This window comes from Pseudophryne corroboree, chromosome 4, assembly GCF_028390025.1.
Source record: "Pseudophryne corroboree isolate aPseCor3 chromosome 4, aPseCor3.hap2, whole genome shotgun sequence".
NCBI classification, from domain to species: Eukaryota; Metazoa; Chordata; class Amphibia; order Anura; family Myobatrachidae; genus Pseudophryne; species Pseudophryne corroboree.
The window spans coordinates 512,252,726-512,267,590 of NC_086447.1; the positions used below are offsets into that span (position 1 = coordinate 512,252,726).

The 14,865-nt window shown below is 45.0% G+C and overlaps 1 protein-coding gene across 4 annotated transcripts in view; it reads right to left on the reverse strand.

Moving 5' to 3' along the window:
• The window catches only part of FAM184A (family with sequence similarity 184 member A), a 500,388-nt gene that overhangs the window by 130,666 nt on the left and 354,857 nt on the right, over positions 1–14,865 (reverse strand). For all 4 annotated transcript variants that reach the window (XM_063917229.1, XM_063917230.1, XM_063917231.1 and 1 more), the window contains one exon: positions 7,787–7,937. In XM_063917229.1, coding sequence (XP_063773299.1) covers positions 7,787–7,937 — 151 coding nt within the window. The remainder of the gene's footprint in view (positions 1–7,786; positions 7,938–14,865) is intronic.

Consider the following 14,865-nt stretch of genomic DNA (forward strand, 5'->3'; position numbering starts at 1 on the left):
CAGTGACTCAGTCACATACCATATCTGTGTGCACTGCTCAGGCTCAGGCCAGTGTGCTGCATCATCTATTATCTATATATAATATTATATATATCTGTCTGACTGCTCAGCTCACACAGCTTATAATTGTGGGGGAGACTGGGGAGCACTACTGCAGTGCCAGTTATAGGTTATAGCAGGAGCCAGGAGTACATAATATATTATATAGTGAGTGACCACCAGACACACAGTGCAGTTTATTTAATATATCCGTTCTCTGCCTGAAAAAAGCGATACACACAGTGACTCAGTCAGTCACATACCATATCTGTGTGCACTGCTCAGGCTCAGGCCAGTGTGCTGCATCATCTATATATATTATATATCTGTCTGACTGCTCAGCTCACACAGCTTATAATTGTGGGGGAGACTGGGGAGCACTACTGCAGTGCCAGTTATAGGTTATAGCAGGAGCCAGGAGTACATAATATTATATTAAAATTAAACAGTGCACACTTTTGCTGCAGGAGTGCCACTGCCAGTGTGACTAGTGACCAGTGACCTGACCACCAGTATATATAATATTAGTAGTATACTATCTCTTTATCAACCAGTCTATATATTAGCAGCAGACACAGTACAGTGCGGTAGTTCACGGCTGTGGCTACCTCTGTGTCGGCACTCGGCAGCCCGTCCATAATTGTATATACCACCTAACCGTGGTTTTTTTTTCTTTCTTTATACATACATACTAGTTACGAGTATACTATCTCTTTATCAACCAGTCTATATATTAGCAGCAGACACAGTACAGTGCGGTAGTTCACGGCTGTGGCTACCTCTGTGTCGGCACTCGGCAGCCCGTCCATAATTGTATATACCACCTAACCGTGGTTTTTTTTTCTTTCTTTATACATACATACTAGTTACGAGTATACTATCTCTTTATCAACCAGTCTATATATTAGCAGCAGACACAGTACAGTGCGGTAGTTCACGGCTGTGGCTACCTCTGTGTCGGCACTCGGCAGCCCGTCCATAATTGTATATACCACCTAACCGTGGTTTTTTTTTCTTTCTTTATACATACATACTAGTTACGAGTATACTATCTCTTTATCAACCAGTCTATATATTAGCAGCAGACACAGTACAGTGCGGTAGTTCACGGCTGTGGCTACCTCTGTGTCGGCACTCGGCAGCCCGTCCATAATTGTATATACCACCTAACCGTGGTTTTTTTTTCTTTCTTTATACATACATACTAGTTACGAGTATACTATCTCTTTATCAACCAGTCTATATTAGCAGCAGACACAGTACAGTGCGGTAGTTCACGGCTGTGGCTACCTCTGTGTCGGCACTCGGCAGCCCGTCCATAATTGTATATACCACCTAACCGTGGTTTTTTTTTCTTTCTTTATACATACATACTAGTTACGAGTATACTATCTCTTTATCAACCAGTCTATATATTAGCAGCAGACACAGTACAGTGCGGTAGTTCACGGCTGTGGCTACCTCTGTGTCGGCACTCGGCAGCCCGTCCATAATTGTATATACCACCTAACCGTGTTTTTTTTTCTTTCTTTATACATACATACTAGTTACGAGTATACTATCTCTTTATCAACCAGTCTATATATTAGCAGCAGACACAGTACAGTGCGGTAGTTCACGGCTGTGGCTACCTCTGTGTCGGCACTCGGCAGCCCGTCCATAATTGTATATACCACCTAACCGTGGTTTTTTTTTCTTTCTTTATACATACATACTAGTTACGAGTATACTATCTCTTTATCAACCAGTCTATATATTAGCAGCAGACACAGTACAGTGCGGTAGTTCACGGCTGTGGCTACCTCTGTGTCGGCACTCGGCAGCCCGTCCATAATTGTATACTAGTATCCAATCCATCCATCTCCATTGTTTACCTGAGGTGCCTTTTAGTTGTGCCTATTAAAATATGGAGAACAAAAATGTTGAGGTTCCAAAATTAGGGAAAGATCAAGATCCACTTCCACCTCGTGCTGAAGCTGCTGCCACTAGTCATGGCCGAGACGATGAAATGCCAGCAACGTCGTCTGCCAAGGCCGATGCCCAATGTCATAGTACAGAGCATGTCAAATCCAAAACACCAAATATCAGTAAAAAAAGGACTCCAAAACCTAAAATAAAATTGTCGGAGGAGAAGCGTAAACTTGCCAATATGCCATTTACCACACGGAGTGGCAAGGAACGGCTGAGGCCCTGGCCTATGTTCATGGCTAGTGGTTCAGCTTCACATGAGGATGGAGGCACTCAGCCTCTCGCTAGAAAAATGAAAAGACTCAAGCTGGCAAAAGCAGCACAGCAAAGAACTGTGCATTCTTCGAAATCCCAAATCCACAAGGAGAGTCCAATTGTGTCGGTTGCGATGCCTGACCTTCCCAACACTGGCCGTGAAGAGCATGCGCCTTCCACCATTTGCACGCCCCCTGCAAGTGCTGGAAGGAGCACCCGCAGTCCAGTTCCTGATAGTCAGATTGAAGATGTCAGTGTTGAAGTACACCAGGATGAGGAGGATATGGGTGTTGCTGGCGCTGGGGAGGAAATTGACCAGGAGGATTCTGATGGTGAGGTGGTTTGTTTAAGTCAGGCACCCGGGGAGACACCTGTTGTCCGTGGGAGGAATATGGCCGTTGACATGCCAGGTGAAAATACCAAAAAAATCAGCTCTTCGGTGTGGAGGTATTTCACCAGAAATGCGGACAACAGGTGTCAAGCCGTGTGTTCCCTTTGTCAAGCTGTAATAAGTAGGGGTAAGGACGTTAACCACCTCGGAACATCCTCCCTTATACGTCACCTGCAGCGCATTCATAATAAGTCAGTGACAAGTTCAAAAACTTTGGGTGACAGCGGAAGCAGTCCACTGACCAGTAAATCCCTTCCTCTTGTAACCAAGCTCACGCAAACCACCCCACCAACTCCCTCAGTGTCAATTTCCTCCTTCCCCAGGAATGCCAATAGTCCTGCAGGCCATGTCACTGGCAATTCTGACGAGTCCTCTCCTGCCTGGGATTCCTCCGATGCATCCTTGCGTGTAACGCCTACTGCTGCTGGCGCTGCTGTTGTTGCCGCTGGGAGTCGATGGTCATCCCAGAGGGGAAGTCGTAAGCCCACTTGTACTACTTCCAGTAAGCAATTGACTGTTCAACAGTCCTTTGCGAGGAAGATGAAATATCACAGCAGTCATCCTACTGCAAAGCGGATAACTGAGGCCTTGGCATCCTGGGTGGTGAGAAACGTGGTTCCGGTATCCATCATTACTGCAGAGCCAACTAGAGACTTGTTGGAGGTACTGTGTCCCCGGTACCAAATACCATCTAGGTTCCATTTCTCTAGGCAGGCGATACCGAAAATGTACACAGACCTCAGAAAAAGAGTCACCAGTGTCCTAAAAAATGCAGCTGTACCCAATGTCCACTTAACCACGGACATGTGGACAAGTGGAGCAGGGCAGGGTCAGGACTATATGACTGTGACAGCCCACTGGGTAGATGTATGGACTCCCGCCGCAAGAACAGCAGCGGCGGCACCAGTAGCAGCATCTCGCAAACGCCAACTCTTTCCTAGGCAGGCTACGCTTTGTATCACCGGTTTCCAGAATACGCACACAGCTGAAAACCTCTTACGGCAACTGAGGAAGATCATCGCGGAATGGCTTACCCCAATTGGACTCTCCTGTGGATTTGTGGCATCGGACAACGCCAGCAATATTGTGTGTGCATTAAATATGGGCAAATTCCAGCACGTCCCATGTTTTGCACATACCTTGAATTTGGTGGTGCAGAATTTTTTAAAAAACGACAGGGGCGTGCAAGAGATGCTGTCGGTGGCCAGAAAAATTGCGGGACACTTTCGGCGTACAGGCACCACGTACAGAAGACTGGAGCACCACCAAAAACTACTGAACCTGCCCTGCCATCATCTGAAGCAAGAAGTGGTAACGAGGTGGAATTCAACCCTCTATATGCTTCAGAGGTTGGAGGAGCAGCAAAAGGCCATTCAAGCCTATACAATTGAGCACGATATAGTAGGTGGAATGCACCTGTCTCAAGTGCAGTGGAGAATGATTTCAACGTTGTGCAAGGTTCTGATGCCCTTTGAACTTGCCACACGTGAAGTCAGTTCAGACACTGCCAGCCTGAGTCAGGTCATTCCCCTCATCAGGCTTTTGCAGAAGAAGCTGGAGGCATTGAAGAAGGAGCTAAAAGGGAGCGATTCCGCTAGGCATGTGGGACTTGTGGATGCAGCCCTTAATTCGCTTAACAAGGATTCACGGGTGGTCAATCTGTTGAAATCAGAGCACTACATTTTGGCCACCGTGCTCGATCCTAGATTTAAAGCCTACCTTGGATCTCTCTTTCCGGCAGACACAGGTCTGCTGGGGTTGAAAGACCTGCTGGTGACAAAATTGTCAAGTCAAGCGGAACGCGACCTGTCAACATCTCCTCCTTCACATTCTCCCGCAACTGGGGGTGCGAGGAAAAGGCTCAGAATTCCGAGCCCACCCGCTGGCGGTGATGCAGGGCAGTCTGGAGCGACTGCTGATGCTGACATCTGGTCCGGACTGAAGGACCTGACAACGATTACGGACATGTCGTCTACTGTCACTGCATATGATTCTCTCAACATTGATAGAATGGTGGAGGATTATATGAGTGACCGCATCCAAGTAGGCACGTCACACAGTCCGTACTTATACTGGCAGGAAAAAGAGGCAATTTGGAGGCCCTTGCACAAACTGGCTTTATTCTACCTAAGTTGCCCTCCCACAAGTGTGTACTCCGAAAGAGTGTTTAGTGCCGCCGCTCACCTTGTCAGCAATCGGCGTACGAGGTTACATCCAGAAAATGTGGAGAAGATGATGTTCATTAAAATGAATTATAATCAATTCCTCCGCGGAGACATTGACCAGCAGCAATTGCCTCCACAAAGTACACAGGGAGCTGAGATGGTGGATTCCAGTGGGGACGAATTGATAATCTGTGAGGAGGGGGATGTACACGGTGATATATCGGAGGGTGAAGATGAGGTGGACATCTTGCCTCTGTAGAGCCAGTTTGTGCAAGGAGAGATTAATTGCTTCTTTTTTGGGGGGGGTCCAAACCAACCCGTCATATCAGTCACAGTCGTGTGGCAGACCCTGTCACTGAAATGATGGGTTGGTTAAAGTGTGCATGTCCTGTTTTGTTTATACAACATAAGGGTGGGTGGGAGGGCCCAAGGACAATTCCATCTTGCACCTCTTTTTTCTTTTCTTTTTCTTTGCATCATGTGCTGATTGGGGAGGGTTTTTTGGAAGGGACATCCTGCGTGACACTGCAGTGCCACTCCTAGATGGGCCCGGTGTTTGTGTCGGCCACTAGGGTCGCTAATCTTACTCACACAGTCAGCTACCTCATTGCGCCTCTTTTTTTCTTTGCGTCATGTGCTGTTTGGGGAGGATTTTTTGGAAGGGACATCCTGCGTGACACTGCAGTGCCACTCCTAGATGGGCCCGGTGTTTGTGTCGGCCACTAGGGTCGCTAATCTTACTCACACAGTCAGCTACCTCATTGCGCCTCTTTTTTTCTTTGCGTCATGTGCTGTTTGGGGAGGGTTTTTTGGAAGGGACATCCTGCGTGACACTGCAGTGCCACTCCTAGATGGGCCCGGTGTTTGTGTCGGCCACTAGGGTCGCTAATCTTACTCACACAGCTACCTCATTGCGCCTCTTTTTTTCTTTGCGTCATGTGCTGTTTGGGGAGGGTTTTTTGGAAGGGACATCCTGCGTGACACTGCAGTGCCACTCCTAGATGGGCCCGGTGTTTGTGTCGGCCACTAGGGTCGCTTATCTTACTCACACAGCGACCTCGGTGCAAATTTTAGGACTAAAAATAATATTGTGAGGTGTGAGGTATTCAGAATAGACTGAAAATGAGTGTAAATTATGGTTTTTGAGGTTAATAATACTTTGGGATCAAAATGACCCCCAAATTCTATGATTTAAGCTGTTTTTTAGTGTTTTTTGAAAAAAACACCCGAATCCAAAACACACCCGAATCCGACAAAAAAAATTCGGTGAGGTTTTGCCAAAACGCGTTCGAACCCAAAACACGGCCGCGGAACCGAACCCAAAACCAAAACACAAAACCCGAAAAATTTCAGGCGCTCATCTCTAGTGTTCTTATTATCTAAATTACACAAAGGGTCACTCAGCACATGTACACATCTCGTGGATTTATCTTGTTAGCATATCTGACACTTGTGGTTCTTTCGCTCAGAGATGATTACCAGATAGGCTCAGTACAGTATAGGCAAGGAGATACAAGTCAACCGCACCCATACCATACCTCCCAACTGTGCTGATTCCAGCAGGACTGTCCCTATTTGAATGCTCTGTCCCACTGTCAGTAATGCAACTGCACTGTCCCGATCTGCTTGGCAGTTGGGAGGTATTGCCAGTCATGCTGCTCTATACCGCATATCAGCTGTTAATAGTGTAAAGGTGATTGCAAAAGACAGGAGGCGGTGAAGGGGCAGACTAGAGCTGTTCAGCACAGGAAACGCACGTAGAAGCCTGGCCACGCTCCCTTACCAATGCAGACTGGTCCCATTAAAGTTATGACATGCACCAACTCCCTCCTGTCCTGATTAGGGCTACCAATATTTTGCGAGGTATGACCACACCCCTTAGAGCAGGCATTCCCAACCACGGTCCTCAAGGCACACCAACAGTGCAGGTTTTAGTTATATCCAGGCTGCAGCACAGATGGTTAAATCAAAATAACTGAGCTACTAATTAAGTCACCTGTCCTGCAGCCTGGATATCACTAAAACCTGCACAGTTGGTGTGCCTTGAGGACCGAGGTTGGGAATGCCTGTCTTAGAGAGTTGTCTGATTAGGACTTACACTTAGGGCTAAATTTACTATGCTGCTCTTTTCGAAGCTGCCTCGTCTTTACCCTGTATGTCTACTTTGCTTTAGTAAAATAGCTCTAAAGAGCATGTTTTCATTCCAGAATCTTTAGGCATGCAGCATGTTTTTTACTGAATCGACTTATTGCATTTGGGTTTGAGGAGGTACAGCGCTTCTCCCCATGACAGGGTTTGACTGGGAGACTTCACACTCACACTTTCTATCTTTGGATCAATAAACCACCAGACATACTGTACATATGTGTGCTCATACACGTAGCCTCAATACGCCATGTGGTGCGAGATGTCTGATGCGATAGAGCCAAGCTAAGCAGTGCAGACAGCAACTTTTTCTTTGAATTTGTCTTATTCGCACCATAAACACAGCAAAACACAACTCAATCTTTACTACAGACACTGGCTGTGATTTTAACTGCACAGGAATTAGTCACGCATGTACAAAGTCGAGGATAAAGCACATTAGAACTTGGCAAGGAAAAAAGCCGTGGCTGCTGCATCGTAGCACTACATATACAGATTCAGACTCATTCACACACAGATATGCAAGTGTCGCATACTGAAGCAGTTTTATTGCATCACATTGCGACTAAGACACACATTCAAGCAAGAAAAGACACAAATACGATACTCTAGGCAAGCCGAGTCGCACGGGTCCTGGATTGCTGAGAAGGGCTATTTGGTGTGACTGAGGCCACAGTGTATGAGGGCACATCTATACATTGCACAGCACTGCACTGTAGTATTTTTAACAACTTACAACTAAATTATCTATAAAATCTTTGTTTCAATTGTCTTCAGTGTAGTTACTTATACAATGGTGTAGTAATAATACAGACAGCTGTACCTGGTCAAGAAGATCCTCTACTTTGTTTTGCCAGCTATCCTTTGCTGTGTTTATTTCTCGATCCTTGAGCTGAAGGAGCTGAGCCAGTGCAGACTTTTTGTCCTCCTCATGTTCTATCCTTAACTCTTCTCGTAGCTTGCTACATTCTTGCCTACATTGTGCAAAGTAAATAATAAAAAAATCACGACAGGCTAGCAAGAGAGAGAGAGAGACAGAGAGAGAGGGGAGAAAGTAAAACACACAATCGGCATTTCACTTGTCACTGGCAAAACTTGCCCTGGTGCCCTCTGAGGTATACCACAACCACTCATATAATTCTCAAAACAGTGTCACTTCACTTGAAAGAATTCACATGACAAACTTTTGTAAACTTTTGTGAAGAACATGTTCTTGAAAAAAGTGTACCGACTGGAACATTGTACTGATACAGTTTTTCATGTGAATTCTTTCAAGTGAAGACCCGTGACTGCCGCTGTTTTGTGCATTATATATAGGGTGAGGCAAAAAAAAAAAACACTTCCCAGATTTCAGAAAGGTTAACAATAGTCTTGGTTAATGCTATTTACAATGGCCCTCATTCCGAGTTGATCGAAGCAGTTCATCGCATTGCAAAACGGCGAAAATCCACCAACTGCGCATGCACGACAGCTAGACTGCGCGTGCGCAAAGGGAGCGATACGACGCTTGAGCAAAATTACTAACTGAAAACCTGCTCGTACTACACCACCGAAAACGGGGAGTGACGGAGGCGTGACAGAGGCATGGCTTCGCTATCTAACGAAATGGGCGTGAAAGTGGGCGGCTAGTGTGGGAGTATGCAACCAGCAGTAGGCGTGTTTTGAGCAGAAATGCGTATACGATGGTAAATGTACACAACAAATGCTCGCTATCCTGTCGCAGCCGAGGAGTAAGTCTGCAGTTACTCTGCACTTGCGAAGTACTGTGACTAGTGTGTCTGCCCTAATTAGCAATTATTATGCCAATGAATTCACCTGTTGTTCAATTACTGAGCAAACACTGCTCAGCCAAAATACTACAAACAGCAATTGTCTGGACACATAACATTTTTATTGTTAGCACCTACACATCTGACATGCTCCCAAATAATCTTTTTTCCCCCAAAATAAACATTGATGTTAAATGCATGTTGTAATTATTTAATAGTAGCAAATGCAATCACGTGTGAATAAACCAACTTATAAACTACATCAGCTAAATCTTATCGACATAGACATATTCCTTTGTACATACCAAATAACATGAACCACATAATGCAGGCTACACTTAATGTTACTTAATAAAATTTATTTGAATTTTTTTGGGAATATGTGTCCATATCTAATATTAGGTAATGTTGCCCCTAGTAACCCCAGGTCCTATTTTTAATTTTTTAATTATATGCCCATTTAAGTGTTGTGCAAGGCATACCTGTTTAAATTTTTAATATGCAATGTTTGTCTAAATATTCTGATTGTAACCCTTGTTCCACAAATGTCTATATGCCATGCATCTGTTTACATTACAAATGACACAACATATGATCCTAAATGTCGAAAACTTTGTGACTTTGTGCAGCTGATTGTTATTGACAAATGTGGTGAGTACACAGATTGTAACAATTACTTTTCTATAAGTGTGTGTGTATGTGTGTGTGTGTGTGTGTGTGTGTGTGAGTGTGATTTTAGTGTGTGTGTGTGTGTGTGTGTGTGTGTATGTGAGTGTGTGAGTGTAATTGTGAGTGTATGTATTGTGTTTCTTATTCTTCCGTGGCTGCGAATGTCCGCTATTGCGAACTGTACCCACTGTCCTTCACAGCAATGCACACATCAATAAAGTTTATTAGATGACACCATAAATTTACAACCAATCACATGCCACCACACACTATAAATATAAGCCCATATATGGAAAACGCCATTGGCACCATGCGTGCAGCTGCATTTAGCCACCGTGAGCTGCGCGTGTTGGTCGCGGTGATGGACCGCCGCGTAGGCCCCTTTATCCCCAATAGGATAAAGCGCGAGGCCTACGCGGAGGTCCGCCGCATACTCCGCAGCCGCACCCGGACCACACGCTCCATTATCCAACTTGAAAGGCGCTGCGCCGTCGCACACCGGACCTGTTGGCGGAGCTCCGCCAACAAATCCGCACTAGACGTAGGCGCAGTAAATTTCATATTACATTAAATAACACTGAGATGATTAGCAGAAACTTGTAATGCAAAACTTGCATATTTTCACTAAATTATATAGTGTGAAAATTGGCACACTGACTGAACTATTGTAGAACAAACATGACACAGTGTGTGTGGTTAGGGCAAGCAGTATTGACTGTGTAGCAAAGTGCTTCTGAAAAAGTGAATGTTGTTGTACTGAGTTGCTACACAGGCTGTCAACTGAACCCAATAACTTGCTCTGTGGGGTACATTTACTAAGGTGGGAGCTTTTTAGAACTGGTGATGTTGCCTATAGCAACCAATCAGATTAAATATATTATCTTCTAGAAGCAGCCTAATAAATGTTACGTAGAATCTGATTGGTTGCTATGGGCAACATCACCAGTTTTTTTAAAAATAAATAAATTGCAATTTTACCCGTGTCTTTAACATGGGACAGAACAGTGTAATAGAAAAATACTGTTGTTATAATTTTTAAAGCCACAACCTAAATATTACCTATATCATTCTAGGGCGAGCACAACGGCAAGCTGCTGCAGGAAGTCCGGACCAATCCCCTTCTCAGCCCCCCTCCCCTTCTGTCACCCAATCCCCCTCTCCTTCCCAATCCCCTCTCAGCCCCCCTCCCCTTCTGTCGCCCAATCCCCCTCTCCTTCCCAATCCCCTTCTCAGCCCCCTCCCCTTCTGTCGCCCAATCCCCCTCTCCTTCCCAAACCCCTTCTCAGCCCCCCTCCCCTTCTGTCGCCCAATCCCCCTCTCCTTCCCAATCCCCTTCTCAGCCCCCCTCCCCTTCTGTCGCCCAATCCCCCTCTCCTTCCCAATCCCCTTCTCAGCCCCCCTCCCCTTCTGTCGCCCAATCCCCCTCTCCTTCCCAATTCCCTTCTCAGCCCCCCTCCCCTTCTGTCGCCCAATCCCCTCTCCTTCCCAATCCCCTTCTCAGCCCCCCTCCCCTTCTGTCGCCCAATCCCCCTCTCCTTCCCAAACCCCTTCTCAGCCCCCCTCCCCTTCTGTCGCCCAATCCCCCTCTCCTTCCCAATCCCCTGCTCAGCCCCCTCCCCCTCTCTTTACCAATACCCCTCTCTGTCCCCCTCCCCCTCTCTTTACCAATACCCCTCTCTGTCCCCCTCCCCCTCTGTAGGCCAAACCACCACTCCGCCCACCTCCCCCTCTCTTTCCCATTCCCCCTCTCTGGCCCCCTCCCCCTCTGTGGCCCAAACACCCTCTCCGCCCCCCTCCCCCTCTCAATCAGACCCACCCTCTGTAAACAGCTCCCCAATCCCTCCTCCTTCCCCAATCCATCCTCCTTCCCCCATCCACCCTCCTTCCCCCATCCAGCCTCCTTCCCCACCCAGTGAATGGGCAGCAGAAGCCCCTGAGAATGTTGAGGGTGCTGCGCATGTGGCTGATGAGAGTAAGTTTTAACACATTTAAAATGTATTTGTTACCTACTTAAACTTCAAAATCAAATACATGCAGTGTTGTAGTGTGGCCAATCTTGGCCCAAGGAAAAATGTTTGTGTTCTTCATCATGGTATGGATGTTGCATTTACATTTGTGTGAGTATCATTAGATGTACAGTGTCTATGTCTGCAATGTTTAGGGTGTCCACTCTAGGTCGACAGGGTTGCCAGGACAACAGGGTTTATATGTGCTAGGTTGTCAGTGAAACAGTTAGACCTGAGTGAAGTTTAGTATGTTGTTGTTCTTTTACACTTGTGCCTAGGTATTCCTAATATTTGCACATTGAACTCGCATGCTTCACTTTGTTAGCCAGGCTAAGGACACAATGATTTGTGTTGTGAAAGTTACAGTCAAAAAATTATTATTTTACTTAAAAAAAAAATGTTTCACCTTATGTAGTAAGGCAGGCTTTCAGGGAGTGTGGGCATGCTAGGATATGTTGTCCTTCTGAAGATGTTGATATGCAGTGTGATGATGCAGGGCAAACACCAAAAAAGACAAGTCTGCTTCACTCCAGATGTAAATGAATCCCAGCATGGGGTTACATTTACTAAGATGGGAGTTTTATTCAAGATGGGATGTTGCCCATAGCAACCAATCAGATTCAACTTCTCATTTATTTAGCACCTTCTAGAAGATATGTGGAATCTGATTGGTTGCTATGGGCAACGTCCCATCTTAAATAGAACTCCCATCTTAGTAAATGTACATCATGGTGTGGTACACTTTTTAAAATTGAAAGTTAACAATAACAAACATTGCTGAGCATGCTTGTGTGTTGGCAGGCTACTGTTTTAACATTCAAACATCCATGATGTAGTCCCTTTGCCATTAAAGTGTGCTTTGTGGCTTGCTTGTGTAATAGGTAATGTGAGTAAGTTTTTTATTTTTATTTTTGCTCTTCTTTTCAGATGGTGCAGTTGGAGATCCCACAAGCCTGCCTGGCATCCTTGCAAGTCTAAAGGCTAATTTGCAGGCCATGCTGGCCGATGTTGATCGGATGCATAAAAAAATTTAATTTGTTAATTTTTAAATTGGAAAATATTTGTTATTGGTTCTAAAAAAAAACACAAAAAAAATGTACAAAAATAAAAAATTGTTTATTACAGTTAAGCGGTTGTTGTGTTTTTTAATGCAATAAAGGAACAGCATAATGCCTAGCAGAAATTGGTTACCTTACAAAAAACACACATCAAACTTACGAATATTAATCTTATTATTTACAAACAAACAAACAAACAAATTATGTCAGTTAGTAGCTTATTGTTTAGAAAAACATGTAAACACATATATTCACACACTACACCTCCACACAAAAATATGCTATTTAACATTAGGCCAGGCACAGTTTACACATCTATTTCACTTATTTATAAACAAACATGGTAATGGCCAATTATGCCTACAAAGTGTTCTGTAGGTATTCTTTGAAGACTTAATTGGTCATGACCACAATCATTCATTACACTAATTAGATTCGTAATTGAGGAAGGCTTGTTGAGTTTGAATTGAAAGGTGTAATATAACTTGAAAAAAAACCCCATTGCTGTGCGTTTTTCAGCAAAAGCGTGTGCAATTTTAACAGGAATGCGTAAATCTACGAGAAGTTAGGATTTTTACGATGAGGTTTGTGAAATTGCGATGGGTTCGCATTAGTGCGATGTAATTTGGCATACGCCTACTTTGTGTAATACTGCGTACGAAATAGCAAAAATATGTTGGGGGCGGTTATTCGCTATTGTGTAACGTGTTCGCAAAGTTGCGAATATGTTGTGCGACCGAAAAAAATAGCGAATAACTCGGAATCACCCCCAATGTTAGTACATAATCTGAAAATGGATGGAATACAGTATATTTTCAAATGGTTATGATATCATCAAGATGGTGGCGTTCATTCATGCTACACATTTGTAGTTGACTTCTGAAGTTGTGCATCACTCAGCGGGTCACTTCCGGCGTTATTGCTGCAATTTCTTGACAACCCTCACTTTCACTTGTCTGGCTACATTAACAAGTGTTTTCATTACTGGGCAGAAAATCATCCTCATCAACTTCATGAAAGTCCTCTACACAGCCAACAGGGGCCATCTGAAGACTGAGGTCTACAAACATCGACCAAGAACCATTAATGAACTGAAGGCCAGGGGCAGATTGGGATGGAAAACCAGCCCAGGAAATTTCTGGAAGCAGCCGTAAAGGAGGTGGGCTCTGTTGAGTCGTGGGGTTTATCAAGTGAGGGCAAGATCTCTCCTCATAGAGACTGATTCTGAGTCGGAGGCAGTCGCAGCCTTCTGTGTGTCTTTTATTGTAGCTGCGTCTGTGACTTTATGCTAATGCCGCTACAATGACTTTCTCTGGTGTACGTGCATGCATCTGAATGTGCAAGGACTGAGATGCCCACTTTTAAACATACTGTCCCATCCAAAAATAAAACAAATCAGCCCCACAGGAAGAAAAAAAAAACACATTCATCCCTACAGGAAATAAATATTGTCCCCCCTACAAGGAAAAATTCCAAACGTATTGGCGCGAACAGGAAAAAAATAAGATTTTACTTACCGATAAATCTATTTCTCGTAGTCCGTAGTGGATGCTGGGACTCCGTAAGGACCATGGGGAATAGCGGCTCCGCAGGAGACAGGGCACAAAATAAAAGCTTAAGGATCAGGTGGTGTGCACTGGCTCCTCCCCCTATGACCCTCCTCCAAGCCTCAGTTAGGATACTGTGCCCGGACGAGCGTACATAGGCCCTCATTCCGAGTTGATCGGTCGCAAGGCGAATTTAGCAGAGTTACACACGCTAAGCCGCCGCCTACTGGGAGTGAATCTTAGCTTCTTAAAATTGCGACCGATGTATTCGCATTATTGCGATTACTAACTACTTAGCAGTTTCAGAGTAGCTCCAGACTTACTCTGCCTGTGCGATCATTTCAGTGCTTGTCGTTCCTGGTTGACGTCACAAACACACCCAGCGTTCGCCCAGGCACTCCCACCGTTTCCCCGGCCACTCCTGCGTTTTTTCCGGAAACGGTAGCGTTTTCAGCCACACGCCCCTGAAACGCCGTGTTTCCGCCCAGTAACACCCATTTCCTGTCAATCACATTACGATCGCCGGAGCGAAGAAAAAGCCGTGAGTAAAAATACTTTCTTCATAGTAAAGTTACTTGGCGCAGTCGCAGTGCGAACATTGCGCATGCGTACTACGCGGATTTTCACTGCGATGCGATGAAAAATACCGAGCGAACAACTCGGAATGAGGGCCATAATAAGGAAGGATATTGAATCCCGGGTAAGACTCATACCAGCCACACCAATCACACCGTACAACTCGTGATCTGAACCCAGTTAACAGTATGATAAACGCAAAGGAGCCTCTGAAAAGATGGCTCACAACAATAATAACCCGAATTTTTGTAACAATAACTATATACAAGTATTGCAG